At 39.0% G+C, this 15,859-nt stretch overlaps 1 protein-coding gene across 10 annotated transcripts in view; it reads right to left on the bottom strand.

Annotated features, from left to right (window-relative positions):
- Positions 1-15,859, bottom strand: part of AGTPBP1 (ATP/GTP binding carboxypeptidase 1) — a 106,255-nt gene that overhangs the window by 49,222 nt on the left and 41,174 nt on the right. For 8 of the 10 annotated variants that reach the window (XR_008463934.1, XM_054186815.1, XM_054186817.1 and 5 more), the window contains 7 exons: positions 15,615-15,702; positions 14,773-14,917; positions 12,267-12,420; positions 11,297-11,477; positions 9,711-9,840; positions 9,214-9,345; positions 6,932-7,108 (listed from right to left, as the gene is read on the bottom strand). Coding sequence is in view for 8 of the 10 variants with exons in the window: in XM_054186815.1 (XP_054042790.1) it covers positions 6,932-7,108; positions 9,214-9,345; positions 9,711-9,840; positions 11,297-11,477; positions 12,267-12,420; positions 14,773-14,917; positions 15,615-15,702 (1,007 nt within the window). In the remaining 2 variants the exon portion in view is untranslated. The other 2 variants (XR_008463935.1, XM_054186816.1) reach the window with 2 other exon arrangements.

Here is a 15,859-nt window from a genome sequence, read left to right as displayed (position 1 = left end):
AAAGACAGAAAAAATAAGAACTGTAGAGTATCAGAGAAAACTCAGAGCGTAACCACTTGATTCCTCTAAGGCTGAACAGACATTTCTGGCCACATCCACATTTCTTTGAAGGTTTCTAGTCTACAGTTCTAGCACATCAATATTAACAGGACTTAACCCAGTGGCATTGGAAGAGAGACACAGGTCATGTAAAGTTTATATGTATAAATTATTTTAAAAACCTGAGACAAAATTTATAAAAAGGAATTTAAAATACTAGTATTTCAAATACACAATTCTTCAACAGAAGTTCCATCAGAATGAAAATGAGTGAACTCATACTGTAGCTGTGATCAAGTTCACTGCTGTTCTTAAATAAGATTATTTAAGGCCACGAGTTACTCATTGACACAAAAATCTCTTCTCCTCCTGTAAGTTAGAGGCTACATGTGTTAATTCTGAAAGCATTTATTCACACATTTAGTAATCAAAACCAACAAAGTATCAAAAGCCATAGCTGTTTTCTAAATCAAATGATATACCAAGACACTTTCCTCTGAAAAGAGTATTTAGGAGGTCAAGGACAATAAGAACAGCTTCTTCAAGTACATCAGTAGCAAAAGGAAGACTAGGGAAAATGTGGGCCCGCTGCTGAATGAGGTGTGTACCCTGGTGACGGAGGATGCAGAGAAGGCGGAGTTACTGAATGCCTTCTTTGCTTCAGTCTCTACCGCTAAGGCCAGCCCTCAGGAACCCCAGACCCTGGAGGTAAGAGAGAGAGCCTGGAGTAAGGAAGACTCCCCCCTCAATTGAGGAGGATCGGGTTAGTGATCATTTTAGGCAAACTCAATACCTGCAAATCCATGGGCCCTGATGGGATGCACCCACGAGTGCTGAGGGACCTGGCAGATGTTATTGCCATGCCTCTCTCCATCATCTTTGAAAGGTCATGGAGAACAGGAGAGGTGCCTAAGGACTGGAGGAAAGCCAAAGTCACGCCAGTCTTCAAAATGGGCAAGAAGAAGGACCCAGGAAACTACAGGCCAGTCAGCCTCACCTCCATTCCTGGAAAGGCGATGGAACAGCTCATCCTGGATGTCACCTCTGAGCATGTGGAGGAAAAGAAGGTAACCAGCAGCGGTCAACATAGATTCACCAAGGGGAAATCATGCTTGACCAAATCTGACAGCCATCTGTGATAGCATGACTGGCCGGGGGAGAGCAGTGCCTGTTGTTTACCTTGACTTCAGCAAGGCTTTTGACACTGTCTCCCATAACATCCTCATAGCTAAGAAAGTGTGGGTTAGATGAGTGGGCAGTGAGCTGAACTGACAACTGGCTGAATGGCAGAGCTCAGAAGTTTGTGATCAGTGGCACAGTCTAGTTGGAGGCCTGTAACTAGTGGTGCTCCCCAGGGGTCAGTACTGGGTCCAGCCTTGTTCAACATATTCATCGATGACCTGGATGAGGGAAAAGTGTACCCTCAGCAAGTTTGCTGATGATACAAAACTGGGTGGGGTGGCTGACACAGCACAAGGCTGTGGCACCATTCAGCGACACCTGGACAGTCTAGAGACTAGGAACCTAAAGAAGTTCAACAAGGGCAAGTGTAGGGCACCTAGGGACAGTTAACCCCATGCACTTGTACAGGTTAGGGGATGACTTGCTGGAAAGGACCTGAGAGTCCTGGTGGACAACAAGTTGTCCCTGAGCCAGCAATGTGCCCTTGTGGCCATGAAGACCAATGGTATCCTGGGGTGCGTTAAAAACAGCATGGCCAGCAGGTCAAGGGAGGTCATCCTCCCCCTGTACTCTGCCCTGGTGAGGCCCCATCTGGAGTACTGTGTCTAGTTCTGGGCCACCAGTTCAAGAAATACAAGGAACTACTGGAGAGAGTCCAGTGGAGTGCTATGGGAGATCAAGAGAATGGATCATCTCTCTCATGAGGAAAGGCTGAGAGACCTGGGTCTGTTTAGCCTGGAGAATAGAAGACTGAGATGGGATTTGATGATCTTCAAGGTCCCTTCCAACCCACACCATTCTATGAGTCTATGATTTTATCAATGCTTGTAAGTACCTAAAGGATGGGCGTCAAGAAGATGAGGCCAGACTCTTCAGCGGTGCCTGGTAACAGGACAAGGGGTAACAGCCAGAAACTGGAAGAAACGACATTCCATTCCAATATGAGGAAAAGCTTCTCTAGTTTGAGGGTGGCAGAGCACTGGAACAGGCTGCCCAGGGAGGTGGTGGAGTCTCTGTCTCTACAGACATTCCAAACCCGCCTGGACGCGTTCCTGTGCAACCTGCTCTGGGTGACCCTGCTCTGGCAGGGGGGTTGGACTAGGTGATCTCCAGAGGTCCCTTCCAACCCCTACTGTTCTGTGATTCTGTGATATTCCAGAGTGACCCTCAATGCTTATGGAATTGGTTAGTACTGACTGTATATACACTAACAAATTCAATGTCACAATCCAACTCAATCTCCCCCTTTGCAACTTCTGTATCTTAGGAGAATTTAAAAGGATTTTAGTTTGGATCTTCTAAGCCTCTTACGGTAAAGGGTAGTTAAAAAGGAGCTTTGACAAAATAAGCAGGGAAGCAGAAGAACCTGGAACTGGTGGTAAGCTAAGTCATCAAGTAGGAAAACACATGAAGCAAAAAGAATGGAGGAGGAACTTTTTTTTTTACTAAAAAGCTAACACACGCACTCTTTGTGTATATTGCCTCACTTGACACTGTATTTTAAAATGCAAGGTTTAAAAGCAAGTGTTATGTTGCTCCAGAAATGGTACAGTCTGCACATTCTTCATGTAATTCTGTCTTGAACATATGCACACTTAATAAACGGAAAGTTTATTTTTCTTGTGACTTCTTTTTTTTTTTTTTTTTTTATTTCCCCTCGGTAGTCTTCACAAACAAGGTGCTTTTTAGTAACAAGAGATAAAGCTATATCCACTATTCTAAACAGTGCCATCCTCCAGCCAAATGGTACAGAAACCTGTTAGCAGTGAACAAGAATTGGATATTTTAGAATTATTGTTAATAGTAATACTACTTACCTCTTTTATAATGCTTTTGTGCTGAGGTTTCAAAGCACTTTATTAATAAAGGAAGAATTATCCTCACTTTACTGATGGAGAAATGGAGGCAGAGAGGGTTGAAGCGATTTGCACAGTGTCTCACAGCATGTCACTGACCCCGCTGGGAACAGAAATCAGTTCTCCTCACTCCCAGTGCAGTACCTTATCCACAGAGGCCAATTTTTTTGTTTTTGTTTTGTATTTGTTTGCACGTCAGTAACATTCGAAGACCCCAATCATAGCTGGGGCTCCACTACGCTAATCACAGGAAGACACAGTCCCTGCCCCAAAGAGATTAAAATAACATTAAGGACAAGAGGCAACAAGTATGCAGAAGAGGAAGGAGAAGTGTAACAGTAATCTCACTGTTACACAGATTACTAATGTGCACAACTTGAAGGTTCAGAAACTTTTCCAATCATTGTCTACATCTGTTGCTGAAGAAGTTATCGTTAGTTGGAAGATTCCTTATAGACAGTATAATAGAAGTGGCTGTAAGTCAAAAAAAGACAAGAGTACAGTATGAAAGAGGATGCAAAGACAATTGTTAGAAAGATAAAACAGCGTGTGCATGTTCCCAGGCTGCTATTTTCAGCATAGCAGGAAGAGGATATAACTAAAGACAGACCTAAATGGATCAGATTGCAGGTAGATATCTGTGAAATGCCTGGACAATAAATTTGAACTTACTATACTGAAGGGTCTACATACTTGTGCTAAAAGTCCATGCCAAATCCTAGATTTGCTTCTGTCATTTCTTTAAAACATAATGGAGAATGCAATAACACAGAGCTGCCAAATACCAGATTTCTTAATCCATTATTATTCTTCCATCAGCCAAATCTCTTAATTTCATGAAACAAGAGATCCAATGCCTGTTTCAGGAAATAACAATAAACAGTTGCCCTAACTCAGGGACCTGAGGTGAAGTTCATTTTCACTGAAGCCTTAATTACACTCCTCTTCTTGACCTTCTAATTACCTTCAACTGTTGTTCTAGTACCTTTAACTGTGGCCTACTGAAGTTCCTTAGGTATTACAAGCATTGCTTTTAAGCACAAGCCACCTTCAAGTAGCTGCTTTTTTATTTTTAAACATGCACGGATTTTCTTTTTTCTTTACGTTTTATACAACTGTCTTTCTTCTAGACTGTGACATTTTAGATGGCTCACTGAAGTCCTCCTTACTAAACACGTCACGAGAATACCTTCACACAAATAGCGTGTCTCGGTGATCAGAATGTGACCTCAAGCTGAGAAGAATATTCCTGCCATAGGTACTTAATAAATTGAACACAGCCATACTAAGATTTGGAGAAGTCAGTTGGACAGTTAAACATCATCTTGTTCTTCTGCAGTCTTATTCAGCAAAGGCTACAAAGATGCAATCATTTTTGAGAACTCAAAACCTAGAGACTGAAGAATCACAGTAACTGACAAAGTTCGTTGACTGAAAGTTTATCTCCTAAAGTCTTCTCTTTACATGCATTGCCAGATAAAAAAATCTTCTTGATCTAGTTAAAAATTAAGCAATACTCCCAAACTTGTTAATCTCCAATCGGTAAAGGGACTGATTTCAGTTTTCAGGTGGTTTCAATTATTAAAGAAATTGTTCTTTTGTCTCACATATTAATTGTCCTCCATAGTAGATCTTGGAACATCTTTTAAACTGAGGAGTTGCTTTGCAGTATCTTGAATCACAGATCACTGAGCAATATTTGCAGCACTAATTCTCAAGACATTACAAAGGCCCCATACAAGCAGTTAAAACAAGATTGCTTCAAGAGATACAGCTCTGTCACCAGGGATCCTAAATTCTGGTAAGAACTGATAACTTCAATTCTTCAACAGTTTCCTGGCTGGCAATAGTCTAGCATCACCATTGCCTGAGTAAAATAAAAAGGATTAAAAAAGAAAAATTGATGTTCTGATAATATCCAGCTTTGGCAAAGACTCAGCATTTCTTCCACAAAGAATAGAATTGTTGAATAATCCTCTCTGTGATTTGAACAAAATTCAGTGATGATGCCAAACCAGAAGGAGACTGGAAATTTGCTTCAGACCTTTACACGATACACAGTCCAGTTCCTTAGATCAGAATTGTCATGTCCTTTCGGTGGGAAGTAGAAGAGGAGGGAATTTCTACAGTTTAACTCCTCACTCTGTTTTGAAATAACATACTATGAAATATGACATCTAATTTATACTACAAGTTTATTCATAGAGTTGCTGGCCCCACTCCCGCTACAAAAAAGAAGAAAAGAAAAGAAAAGAAAAGACTGAGCTTTTTCATTTCTTTGACCTTCTCATTGGAGAAATGTTGCCCTTTTCTTGTGCTGTCTAGTCACCTTAGCCTTCTACATACCTTTTCTTAATAAGTCTGAGCATTATCATAGTGAAGAAAAAAATGAAGAATCTTCCTGTGTTTTCAAGAGAATGACTAAGACCTCACAAATTGTTTTATTCCAAATAAAATGAATGACAGAACAGCAATTTTATCTCATCAGCTAGTTCATATTACCTAGAAGAATGCTCTTCCTTTTTGACTAAATGGTTTTTCCACATAATTCAGCTGTCTTCCTCCCTTACTGAAAGGCTTTGCAGGTTAAGCAACTTGAAAGTTTGCCCACAAAGCATCTTCAATTCACCTTCTTAAGAACTTCCTGTAGCAACACTGCTAAAGCCATGAAGGTTGTTTAAGAATATTCTGGAAGTTTCAAAATAAGCAAGTTGTATAAGTTCTCATTTTTTTTAAAGCTCTATGATGATGTCATCTGAGGAATAATAATATTCTGACAATAACAGGAAAGCTTCTGTTAACTGACAAAATTAATTCATTCATTTACTAGTTACAGACCTACTAAAATTCCTGCCAAAATATCTGTCTGTCTTCTGTCTAGGGAGATAAGCATGGGTGTTGGAACATACATTAAATGTACCTTGTACCAACTTTTTGTTGTCGTTGTTGTTCCTGCCCAACTCTCCCCCTTGATCCTGGCCTTCTGATCCTCTTTTTGTCAAGCATCTTATTCGAGGCTTGTGGGCATTTTCTTGATTAGCATTCCTAAACACTATTTTCAGGGAGGAAACTGTGACTTCTTCCATGAATGTTCATTTTAAAGACTTGCTTCCATTTGTAGCTAAATTTAACCCAGTGACAGAAGTCGGAGATCAGATAGATGTTAAGGTTGTTGTTATCCTTTTTTCCCCTATAAATATTTCCTTTAAAATAAGTTTTCTACTTGTGAGAAACTATCAACAAGGTCACCTTTTGTTTTCAAATATACAGTCCCATTAGCACTTTCAAAGGAGACAAATTGGAAGCAAGTTTTAAGTCAAGAAGTTAAGCAACTATGATGAGTTCAGATACATGTAATTTGTAGTTCTAGTAACCTGATATGAAAGTATGCTGATTTATAGGCCTATTTCTGTAGCTACACAGGAAAATTCTGCAAGGCACACTAGCAAGTATCTGGTAAGAACCATGAACCGCCATGGTGAAGTCTAAAACTGCCATGTGTAAAGGAAATTTTTATTGTAGTATTGGCATTTATTACTACACAATTTTAATAATCTAATGGAAAGAATAGTTCTTATTTTTTTTAACTACATGCATATATATGTGTTACAAGCAATAATTAATATTAATCTTGTTAAAACAGCCAGTAAGCATAACATATGGGGGGGGAGGGTGCTAAGTGACAGATGAAGACTGTTATGCAACCTATAATATTATAAATTATGTAACAGTGTACATAGATCTTAAAAGAGTTTTAGAAGTTTAAAGCAAGCAAGCAAAGCTATAGAACAAGATACCAATGCAAATGGAAGAAATTATAAAGCAAGAACAGTTTAACTGATATATTTTCTTACCTTGTATTTGCCCTGGTCACATCCACATAACGTGCTTTCCATTGTGTAGCTCCTTTGTACTCCTATCTCTCTCCAGACAACAACTCGTGCTGTAGATTCCTTGGACTTTTCAACTACAAAGCTGCAGCTGCCCATGCAGAATGCTGGGGCAGTCTGACTCAGGATCTTGGGGAGTGCCTGCAGGACAGCAATTTGGAAAATGCAGCGATTCTTTCATTTCACTTACGGAAGCAGGGGGGAGGAGAACATGCAATTACAAACTGTTATCAGAGAACTTTGCTGCAATTTGAATTAAAAGAACAAGAATGAAAACATTTCATGATCTTGAGTTTTCAAAACATAGTGTGTTCAAGTGACAACAGGTTTGCCATTTCCTACTTATTAAAATCGTCTTTTTCAGATTCAATCACTAAAATCAAGTGTTAGTCATGAGGGGAAGTATCAGGATACAAAAGAATTCTTCATGTGATCACATCTCCTAATTCACTGAGGTAACTTTACTCAAATTAAGTGTACTACATACCCCGCATAATTAATTGATTTAATTCAGTTTCAAACTGTTTCAACAATCCAATCTGCAGACCTAACACAGGCAGTATTTTATTAGTACATAAAATTCATTCATATTCAGCAAAGCACTAGGTGCATATTTAACTTCAAGAACATGAATCAAAGTTCAATATAACTGTTTACATGACAGCTTTGGGAAAAAAAACAACAAACAATAAACAGTTATGCAAATGTATGTATTCAACTAATGCTAAATCATGACATTCTTTCCAGCTTTATCTTTTCTTTTTTTATATGTACTATTTCAATAATACATATACCATTATTAGTGTAAGCTTGCCAAAACTTTTCAGTCTGCCTTTTTGAAACCAAAAGTATTTTTCCCTACTGCTTCTACTGACTGTTGTCTTTTGTGGACTATGGTAGTGCAGGCTGAAGTGGCAAAACCCCGCATAAACATGTTGAGCAGCAGACGTGAATCAGACTCAGCGTCCAGGAAATCACACAAGAAAATCAAGGAGCAATTGATTATTTTCTTTAAAAGTGAGGAAGATTTGAGAAAAAAAAATCTGAAAGCATCTGTACTCATGTACACTCACGGATGCATAACAAGCGCTTTAACGTGCATCCACACGCTTTTCAAGCTTAGCTCTACATCTCATCAAAAAAACACGGGGTTTGGAAGCATTAGGTTGCACAGATTTGCAGTTGCCACAAGGCGGCAGTGGAGTTACGCAGAACAAACAGGTAACAAGTTTTTTAAATCACAGAGTCACAGAGTGGCCAGGGCTGGAAGGGACCTCTAGAGATCTAGTCCAACCGCCTGCCAGAGCAGGGTCACCCAGAGCAGGTTGCACAGGAACGCGTCCAGGCGGGTTTGGAATGTCTCCAGAGACGGAGACTCCACCACCTCCCTGGGCAGCCTGTGCCAGTGCTCTGCCACCCTCAAAAGTAAAGAAGTTCTTCTGTTGTTTAGATGGAACTTCCTATGTTCAGGTTTGTGCCTGTTACCCCTTGTCCTGTTGCTGGGCACCACTGAAAAGAGCCTGGCCCCATCCTCCTGACACCCACCCTTTAAGTATTTAGAAGCGTTGATAAGATTCCCGCTCAGTGGTCTTTTTTCCAGACTGAAGAGACCCAAATCCCTCAGCCCTTCTTCATAAGAGAGGTGTTCCAGTCCCCTAATGATCTTGGTAGCCCTTTGCTGCACCCTCTCCAGCAGTTCCCTGTTCTTCTTGAGCCAGGGAGCCCAGAAGATTATACAATGCAGTGGATGTTGTTTGTACAAGTTTATTATGTATATGTATTAGGGGCACATGCCTTAACTACACATCTTTAAGAGGAACCTTGCCTATTCCCATAAATAAAAATTAGTATTTCTCAGAGCAGTTCAGTATTTTTATTTTCTTGCTGCTAGAATATTGTTTGCCATGCTTAAATGACTCATTATTTCATCCAGTAATTATAAATTTACAGAAGCATATTTTCCTTATACTCACCATAATGGTAATGTTGAACCCAAAAAAGCCCGTTTGTACAAAGACTCAAAAAAATAAAGCGCTCTATTAACATTAAATCCTTAGCTGTATTAGTGTACAATGTTTAAAGCTTTCAAAATACTTTGAAATACACTCATGAACTAAGAAGAAATAATTATAGTATAAGCAGACTTATTTAGAAAGTCACGATGTGCACAGAATAATCTTGGGAAGCTATTTGAAAAGTATATTCCCAATTCATGCCAAGTGAAAAGGTACAAACGCCAAACTTACCCTGTAACCAGGGTCTTCCATCAGGTCACAAGAGGCAGCATTAACATTTGTGTGCCACATTGTCTCTTTGATGCTGCAGCCATACATAAATACATTCTTTTTACGAGAGTGACCATGATAATCACAGTAAACCTACGACAAATCATTTGGCAAAATAAAGCCAAGGCATATGGAAGTAACATTTTATAACAATAGTAGAAGGACAAATACAAATTTTTATTTGTACTGTTGAAAGTTCCAAAGAATTAGGAAACACAACTCCTTATATAATTAACTTGTGCATTAAGACAAAAACCGTAGGATTCATCTAAGCAAGGTTTAACCTTCTACCCTAGTAAAGGAACAGATTTAGATCTAAAGGTTTACAGAAGACCAGTCCTCCAACCCAAAGTTAAGCATGACACAGTTTACAAGACCGTATTAAAATGTTTACTTTACAGACTAGCTACTCAGACAAGGTTAAAAAGATTCAGAATTGCTTACACACACATACTCACCACAGGTAAACGTTTTATAGCAGCCAGATATTGCAGTAACCCTTTAGCATGGTAAATAGTGGGATGCAGATCTGGATTTGGATTTTGCCACTGTCTGTTTAAATCTTCTCCACTTAAAGAGCAACGGTGGCTATTGTGGGGGGGTGGAAAAACGCATGATGTAGTCTATATTATCATACTGTTAAATAAGCCTCCCCCCCACCTCAAGTTTTCCTTGTCACCACTGCTTCTTTGGAAGGAGTCTGGCAAGAAACAAACTTCAGTTTTCTAACACGTCAAATAACAGAAGTGTTTGGGGGTTTTTAAGTTATGTTACAGAAAATCTAAAAATAAATTAGAAGCAGCTTCTTACATGAAGTCAGTTGTAATCTTGCTTATTTGCTGTTGAAACTAAATGCTTGCAATTCTATTCAAATGCTAGTTCAAAATCACTAATTTCAAATATATGGCATTTTTACAGTTTTGGTGTCTTAATTTCTGTAATATAAAGACTAATGTAAACCAGAAATCTAATACTTGAAACATGAGGTTGCTAGGAGACAAGTAGCTGTGAGAAAAAAAAAGACAACCAAAAATCCCAGCAAACAAATAAGGATCATCTCTGTATTCAGTAAACTATCAGCAAGAACTTTTAAACTTGCAGAAATTCATGTTCATGCAGTCATCTTCAGTACATTTGTGTTTAGGTGTGTCTGCTGGGACAGATTTCTTGTATTAAACTTTCACTTGTATTCTGAATGATTTAATTCCAGTGGTTCTGTTATATACATGCTTTTACATATATAAAGACAGGGTTCTACATAAATCCTCAATTGCTTTGATTTTTATTTTGTCCACAAAACCTTTTAAAATACTACCCATAACTAGGTAAGAAGGAACTGTAGATTCACCATGCGAAAATTTCCAGTTCATATGAATTCCCCGTAACCAAGTAAATGTAGATTGCTGAATGCTTACTCATAGCAGTATCAAAAGGTTCTGAAATATCCCTTAAATTTATTAAGAAAAGTGGTAGTAAGTGAAAGAATTACCATTAATAAATTAAATCAGGATACTCTCTTACCCTTCCTCTTGCACATCTATTAACTTTCCCCCTTTTAATAACATTTGAAAACAGACATTTCCATAACATCCTTCTAAAAACTATAACTAAAAAAAAAAAGAGAAAAGTTACATAAAAAGCTTTCTCAGATACAAGGACTGTTCTTTTTTATGAGAACTTGTTTAGCTTTTCCTAAAAGCAGCTATGCTCTCATATAACACTCTACACCTATCCAAAACTGTAGCTGAGAGAGACAATTAAAATGCAATGTCAAATCACATAGGAATGATTATTATCCATGAACAACTAAAAATACTTTTTATAAAACTGAAATTCACGGAACAGTGCATCTGCCTTTAAAATGCCAAAAAATTGAAAAATTCTAGCAATTTTGTAAGTGGTTGTTTTTTTCATATTAAGTATTGCATTTGTATGTTTTCGGGATTAGTTTACATTTTCTTTTTTGTTTGTTTTTTTTTTTTAAATAACAGATGCAAAGACTTAGTAGTACAGGTTACATATTTGTGAGTAAACTTATGCTTACTTTCCATTGATGACACCATCTGGATTGAGCATAGGAATAATTTTGAAAATATAAGATTCTCGTAAACATTGGGCACTTGGATTATTGCTCATAAGGTATTCCAGTGTTCCCTTCATAACCCAGCTTGCATTAGTCTCTCCAGGATGTACACGAGCAGATAGGAAAACATAAGGACGATTCCCTAAAAGAAGTATGCACAGAAGTGGCAAAATATGATTCAAGCTAAGTGAACAGTTTGTTAATTGAAAAAAGAGGCAGTAGGCCAGCTCCATTTATTACAATGTAAAATACAGTATTTGGGAGTTGAATATTAATGAGTATCAGTATTACTGATAGAGTTTGCCAGAGTATTGTTATTTGCTAATAACAGAACTGCTAATTCTGCTGTAATTCTGCTAATTACAGAACTCTCACAATGGAGCTTTAAATTCAATTGGACAATTATACAGTCAGAAGTAGTTTGAGCTGGCAATTATGATATGCTGACTTTGATGGCTTTTTTTTTTCCAATAGCCAAGAAAAATACTGTGGTGGAGGAACAAACCAGGAATGCTGTCATAACTAAAGCTCACTTCAAATCACAGTAGCTTAGATCTTTATGAAAGATCTTTTGACAAGGAAATAACCCAAGCATTTGGAGAAAAAAGTTACTCAGAAGTCAGGAACTCTTTTCCAAGAAGTGTTGTCTGCAAAATGTAACAAAAAAATATCTAGCAACTGATTTAAAATATAAGACTATATATACTTTTATATATCCAAATATAAATATCCTTATTTGACTACCACAAATAAATATTATTAAACACAAAGCAAATCCTAAATATTGACGACTCTTAATTTCATTTAATTAATTAACCTTATTTTACATTGCTATTTTTACAATGCACAATAGTTAATACTGATTTTTTTTTTTCATAAAGAGCTAGTTTTACATTATTTTCAGTTGATGAGAATGAAAAGTCATACTTACTGAACTGACAGATATGTTCGTAGTAATTGGACTCTGGCATGGCTGTAATAGTGACTAAGGGACAGTTGTTGCCAGCCAGGGTCTCACAGAGAACGTGTTGTCGAAAATATATTTGTTGAGGGTTGTGCATAGATTCCAGCTTCTGAAGATGCATCTTCATCCCAAAAATAACGAAAAAATACTTCAAATCTTTTGCAGTCACATATCACAGTGTATTCCACAGGTACTATTTAATCAACCTTTCTTTTTGGTTTTCTAAACAATGTTCAAGTTTCCATCATAATTTTTACCATGAAATATCATTCTCTACATCTCTGACTGACTATTTCTCTTTATAAAGTCTGTTTTTTCCAACTGCTTTGAAGAAGCTGAAGGCACAGAGGGTACGTTATTTTCCACCGGATGATACTCTAAATCTATGTGGAAGGCGAGAACCTCTGCTTCATTAAGGTTATCTGTTCACGGAAGCAGAAGCAATACACGGGAACAGAGAGAAACAATCGTGGAAGACAAGACATAACAGACATAACAGAAACAACAGCACAGACCAAAGTCTCTCCAGTCTCTAACTGACAGGCCATTAGGGATGTACAAGGCAAGGCTTTGGAGATGTTCCCTTGAGGGTCAAGGAGGAAACAAGGGGAACGTGCATTTGGGATATTCAAGGAGGGCTTGTGGGGCTATACAGATCTTCTGCACCTGATCCCTAAGGTCTGCCCTTAGCTATCTCTCCATGCAGCCTTGCTCTCTATCCCACACATGCCAGTGCTGTGTGGGGTAGGTGCAACTGATAACAAGACTGGTCTGAGTGGATTTGGGGCCAGCAACTGCAATGAGCAAGGGTTTCAGCATCAGTAGTTGGAGCGGCCACACCTCTTGCGAGCATCTGTGTGGGCACCACAGATTTTGTGTCCAAAGTGCCAGCTACTGTTGGGATCGAAGCAAGCAGACTTGGTGCCACCAGCTAGAGCTGCAGGCAGCGTAGGCACCCCTCGGTCTGTGGTGTCAGCAACAGAAGCAATAGGGGGTCTCAGTGCCAGCTACTGGAGTGGGTAAGGGTCTTAGCGTCCAGCCACTGGGGCAAGAACAGTGCGTGTCCCAAAAACCAGCTAGCAGGGTGATAAGCGTGAAGCAAGGGAGGGTGTCTCAGTGTCAGCACCTAGACTAGGAACATGGGTTACGAGCCTATGAGCCTGGTACCAGCTGCTGGGGGCTGGGGACAAGCATATGCACCTTCCCCAAAGCTAGTGTGCATGGGGGGCTGCGTGTGCAATTTGCTAGCAAACTTCAAGGTCCACTGCCCAGCCAGGACAAGGTCCCAGGTGGAGGCAGGAGTACCAGGTGGGCAGAAAGTCCATGCTGGCATCTGAGGGGAACAACAACTGCAGAGTGCCTGTGAGAAAAGCATGTGAGCGCACGCATCTGTGTGCTAGTGAGCGTCAGGCTGGACTAGCCTGCAAGATGGAGGCCTGCGCAGCAGGTAAGAGACAACGGAATCCAGGCAGGAGTATGGCACAGAGGGGCCATGCCAGTCATCCACAAATGTGCATGTGCTTGCGATTCCAGAGGGTGTGTGGGTGTGTACTTTTACTAGTGAACAGCCATCCTTACCAGCTGGAGAGGAGGAAAGGGACTTGCGTGTCTGTAGTTATCTTTTAAGCAAGTCCTGGGAGTGTTACACACGGGTGTCCGTGCAGCCAGCTGTGCTTGGGGTGAGGGGGATGTGCAAGCCTGTGTGCGCGAGTCTATCTCTCTCTCTCTTTGGGATACACACTCAGACTCGCTAGTGGTTGAACCTACAAGCAATCAGGAAAGCAGCAGACATGTCCATCAGCCTGGGACAGACACCCCTGGGTCCCTTGCCTGGGCTCCAGAAGCCGAGCAGGAGGAACCACCAGACCCCAGAGCTGATAGAGGCGTATAACATCCCTTAATAGGTACTTCTTCCAAGAGCAAGTATGGCTTAATGAAAAACTGAATTCAACATTGTCACGCTCTGGCTACTGAATCCCCAAGTTCGCTTTTATCGCTATGACAGAAACAACCAGCAGACATTCTAGCCAAGAGCTTTGCTTAGTCCTAAAAGCTTCACAACACTACTTCAGTCAATTCATTATCACAGAAAGGTCTCTAATTATCTTGAATATAATAACTTGAATAGGTCAGTTATGCAGAGGCATAGGTAGACCAGCAGGATATGAGTCATTTGACTCAGACACAAATACTTCATCCGCTTAGCACCGTTTCCAGTCAGTTATGAATTATGATTCCCAGAAAATCCATTTAGATTGCAAGTAAGTATCAATTTTATTTTCCTTGGGACTGTTCTTTAGATCAACCTACACAATCCACCAGTCTAAACACTAATATTTTATGAAAATTGTCCATTTTAAGGAGCATTTTTCTTTATAAAAAGAAATAAAAAGAATTAACTCATGAATGCTTGTGTTTCTCATTGTCCAAAAGTATAAATATTTATCTACATAATAAATCATAATCTGCTTACCTTTAAAGTTGAGTATGTATATGGATAATGGTAAGCAAAGTAGCAGACATCATCTTTATGTTGGAAAGTCACTGTGAACGTAATCGTGTAATAAGATTTTCCTTTCTGACCTCCAGCAGCAATTGAACTTCTTGAAAAGTGATTTCTAAGAGTAAAATGAAGGCAATTAGGTATTTTAACACATGACAATAATTTTTTTCATATCATTGACTATTCCTAAACACACATTTCAAGAGCCAGGAAGATTTTTAGTGATTGTATTTTTCTGATGCATACATTCAGGTTAAATACACTGGTTCCTACCATCTGTAAAGATGCTTTATTATAGCAGTGATATACATTCATTCATATTGGGAATAAGCGAGTAAACAAAAACAAATAACAAAACAAAAAAAAAAGGAAGCAAACAACTGTCAACCAAGAAGGGTAACGCATAGATATGCTGTACCACCTCATCCTGTGTTCCAGGATTGCTCTACAGTGATTGCACCATAGAAGACAGGAGCCTAATCACAAGCAACATGTGATCAGTATTACTGGAAGTCACTATTAAAATTTTGAGTAAGCATGCACATATACATTCCATTGAAAGCTTCTCTGTAACAGTATGCAATTTCTGACAGAAGTATAAAAGATGAAAAGCAGTGTGCTAACAAAATAAGACCCTGTGTATTTCAGTCACTTGTGTTACTCTCCATATTATCTCAGGAAGAAAATTCTATTCACAACAGAACTATTAAAACAGCATTATCAAACTCAGAAGCAAACATATATCCTCAGAAATTGTACCTCATACTAATCTTCACTGTGAGATTTGCTGTATGTTTGATTGGTGTACTTACTTATAGTAACAAATATCTGTCCCAACACGAGTCCAACACGGTCGAGAATTTAATGCTTCTTGAACAGAATACATGAGGGGCTGCATACCTTAAAGAAGAAGATACATCTCAATTTAATGCTTAATCTTAGCAGTAATGGACCACAACAACACTTATATGTTGATACTATCATCCATTAACCTAGATAGCTGGAAAATAACCGAAGTTTCAGGACAATTTTTTTTTTTTTAAAAAACAGTAACTCT

The sequence above is a fragment of the Rissa tridactyla genome, chromosome Z (genome assembly GCF_028500815.1).
Source record: "Rissa tridactyla isolate bRisTri1 chromosome Z, bRisTri1.patW.cur.20221130, whole genome shotgun sequence".
In the NCBI taxonomy this organism is placed as follows: domain Eukaryota; kingdom Metazoa; phylum Chordata; class Aves; order Charadriiformes; family Laridae; genus Rissa; species Rissa tridactyla.
Note: the sequence above shows the minus strand (reverse complement) of the source record. Positions and strands in the feature narration are given on the sequence as shown.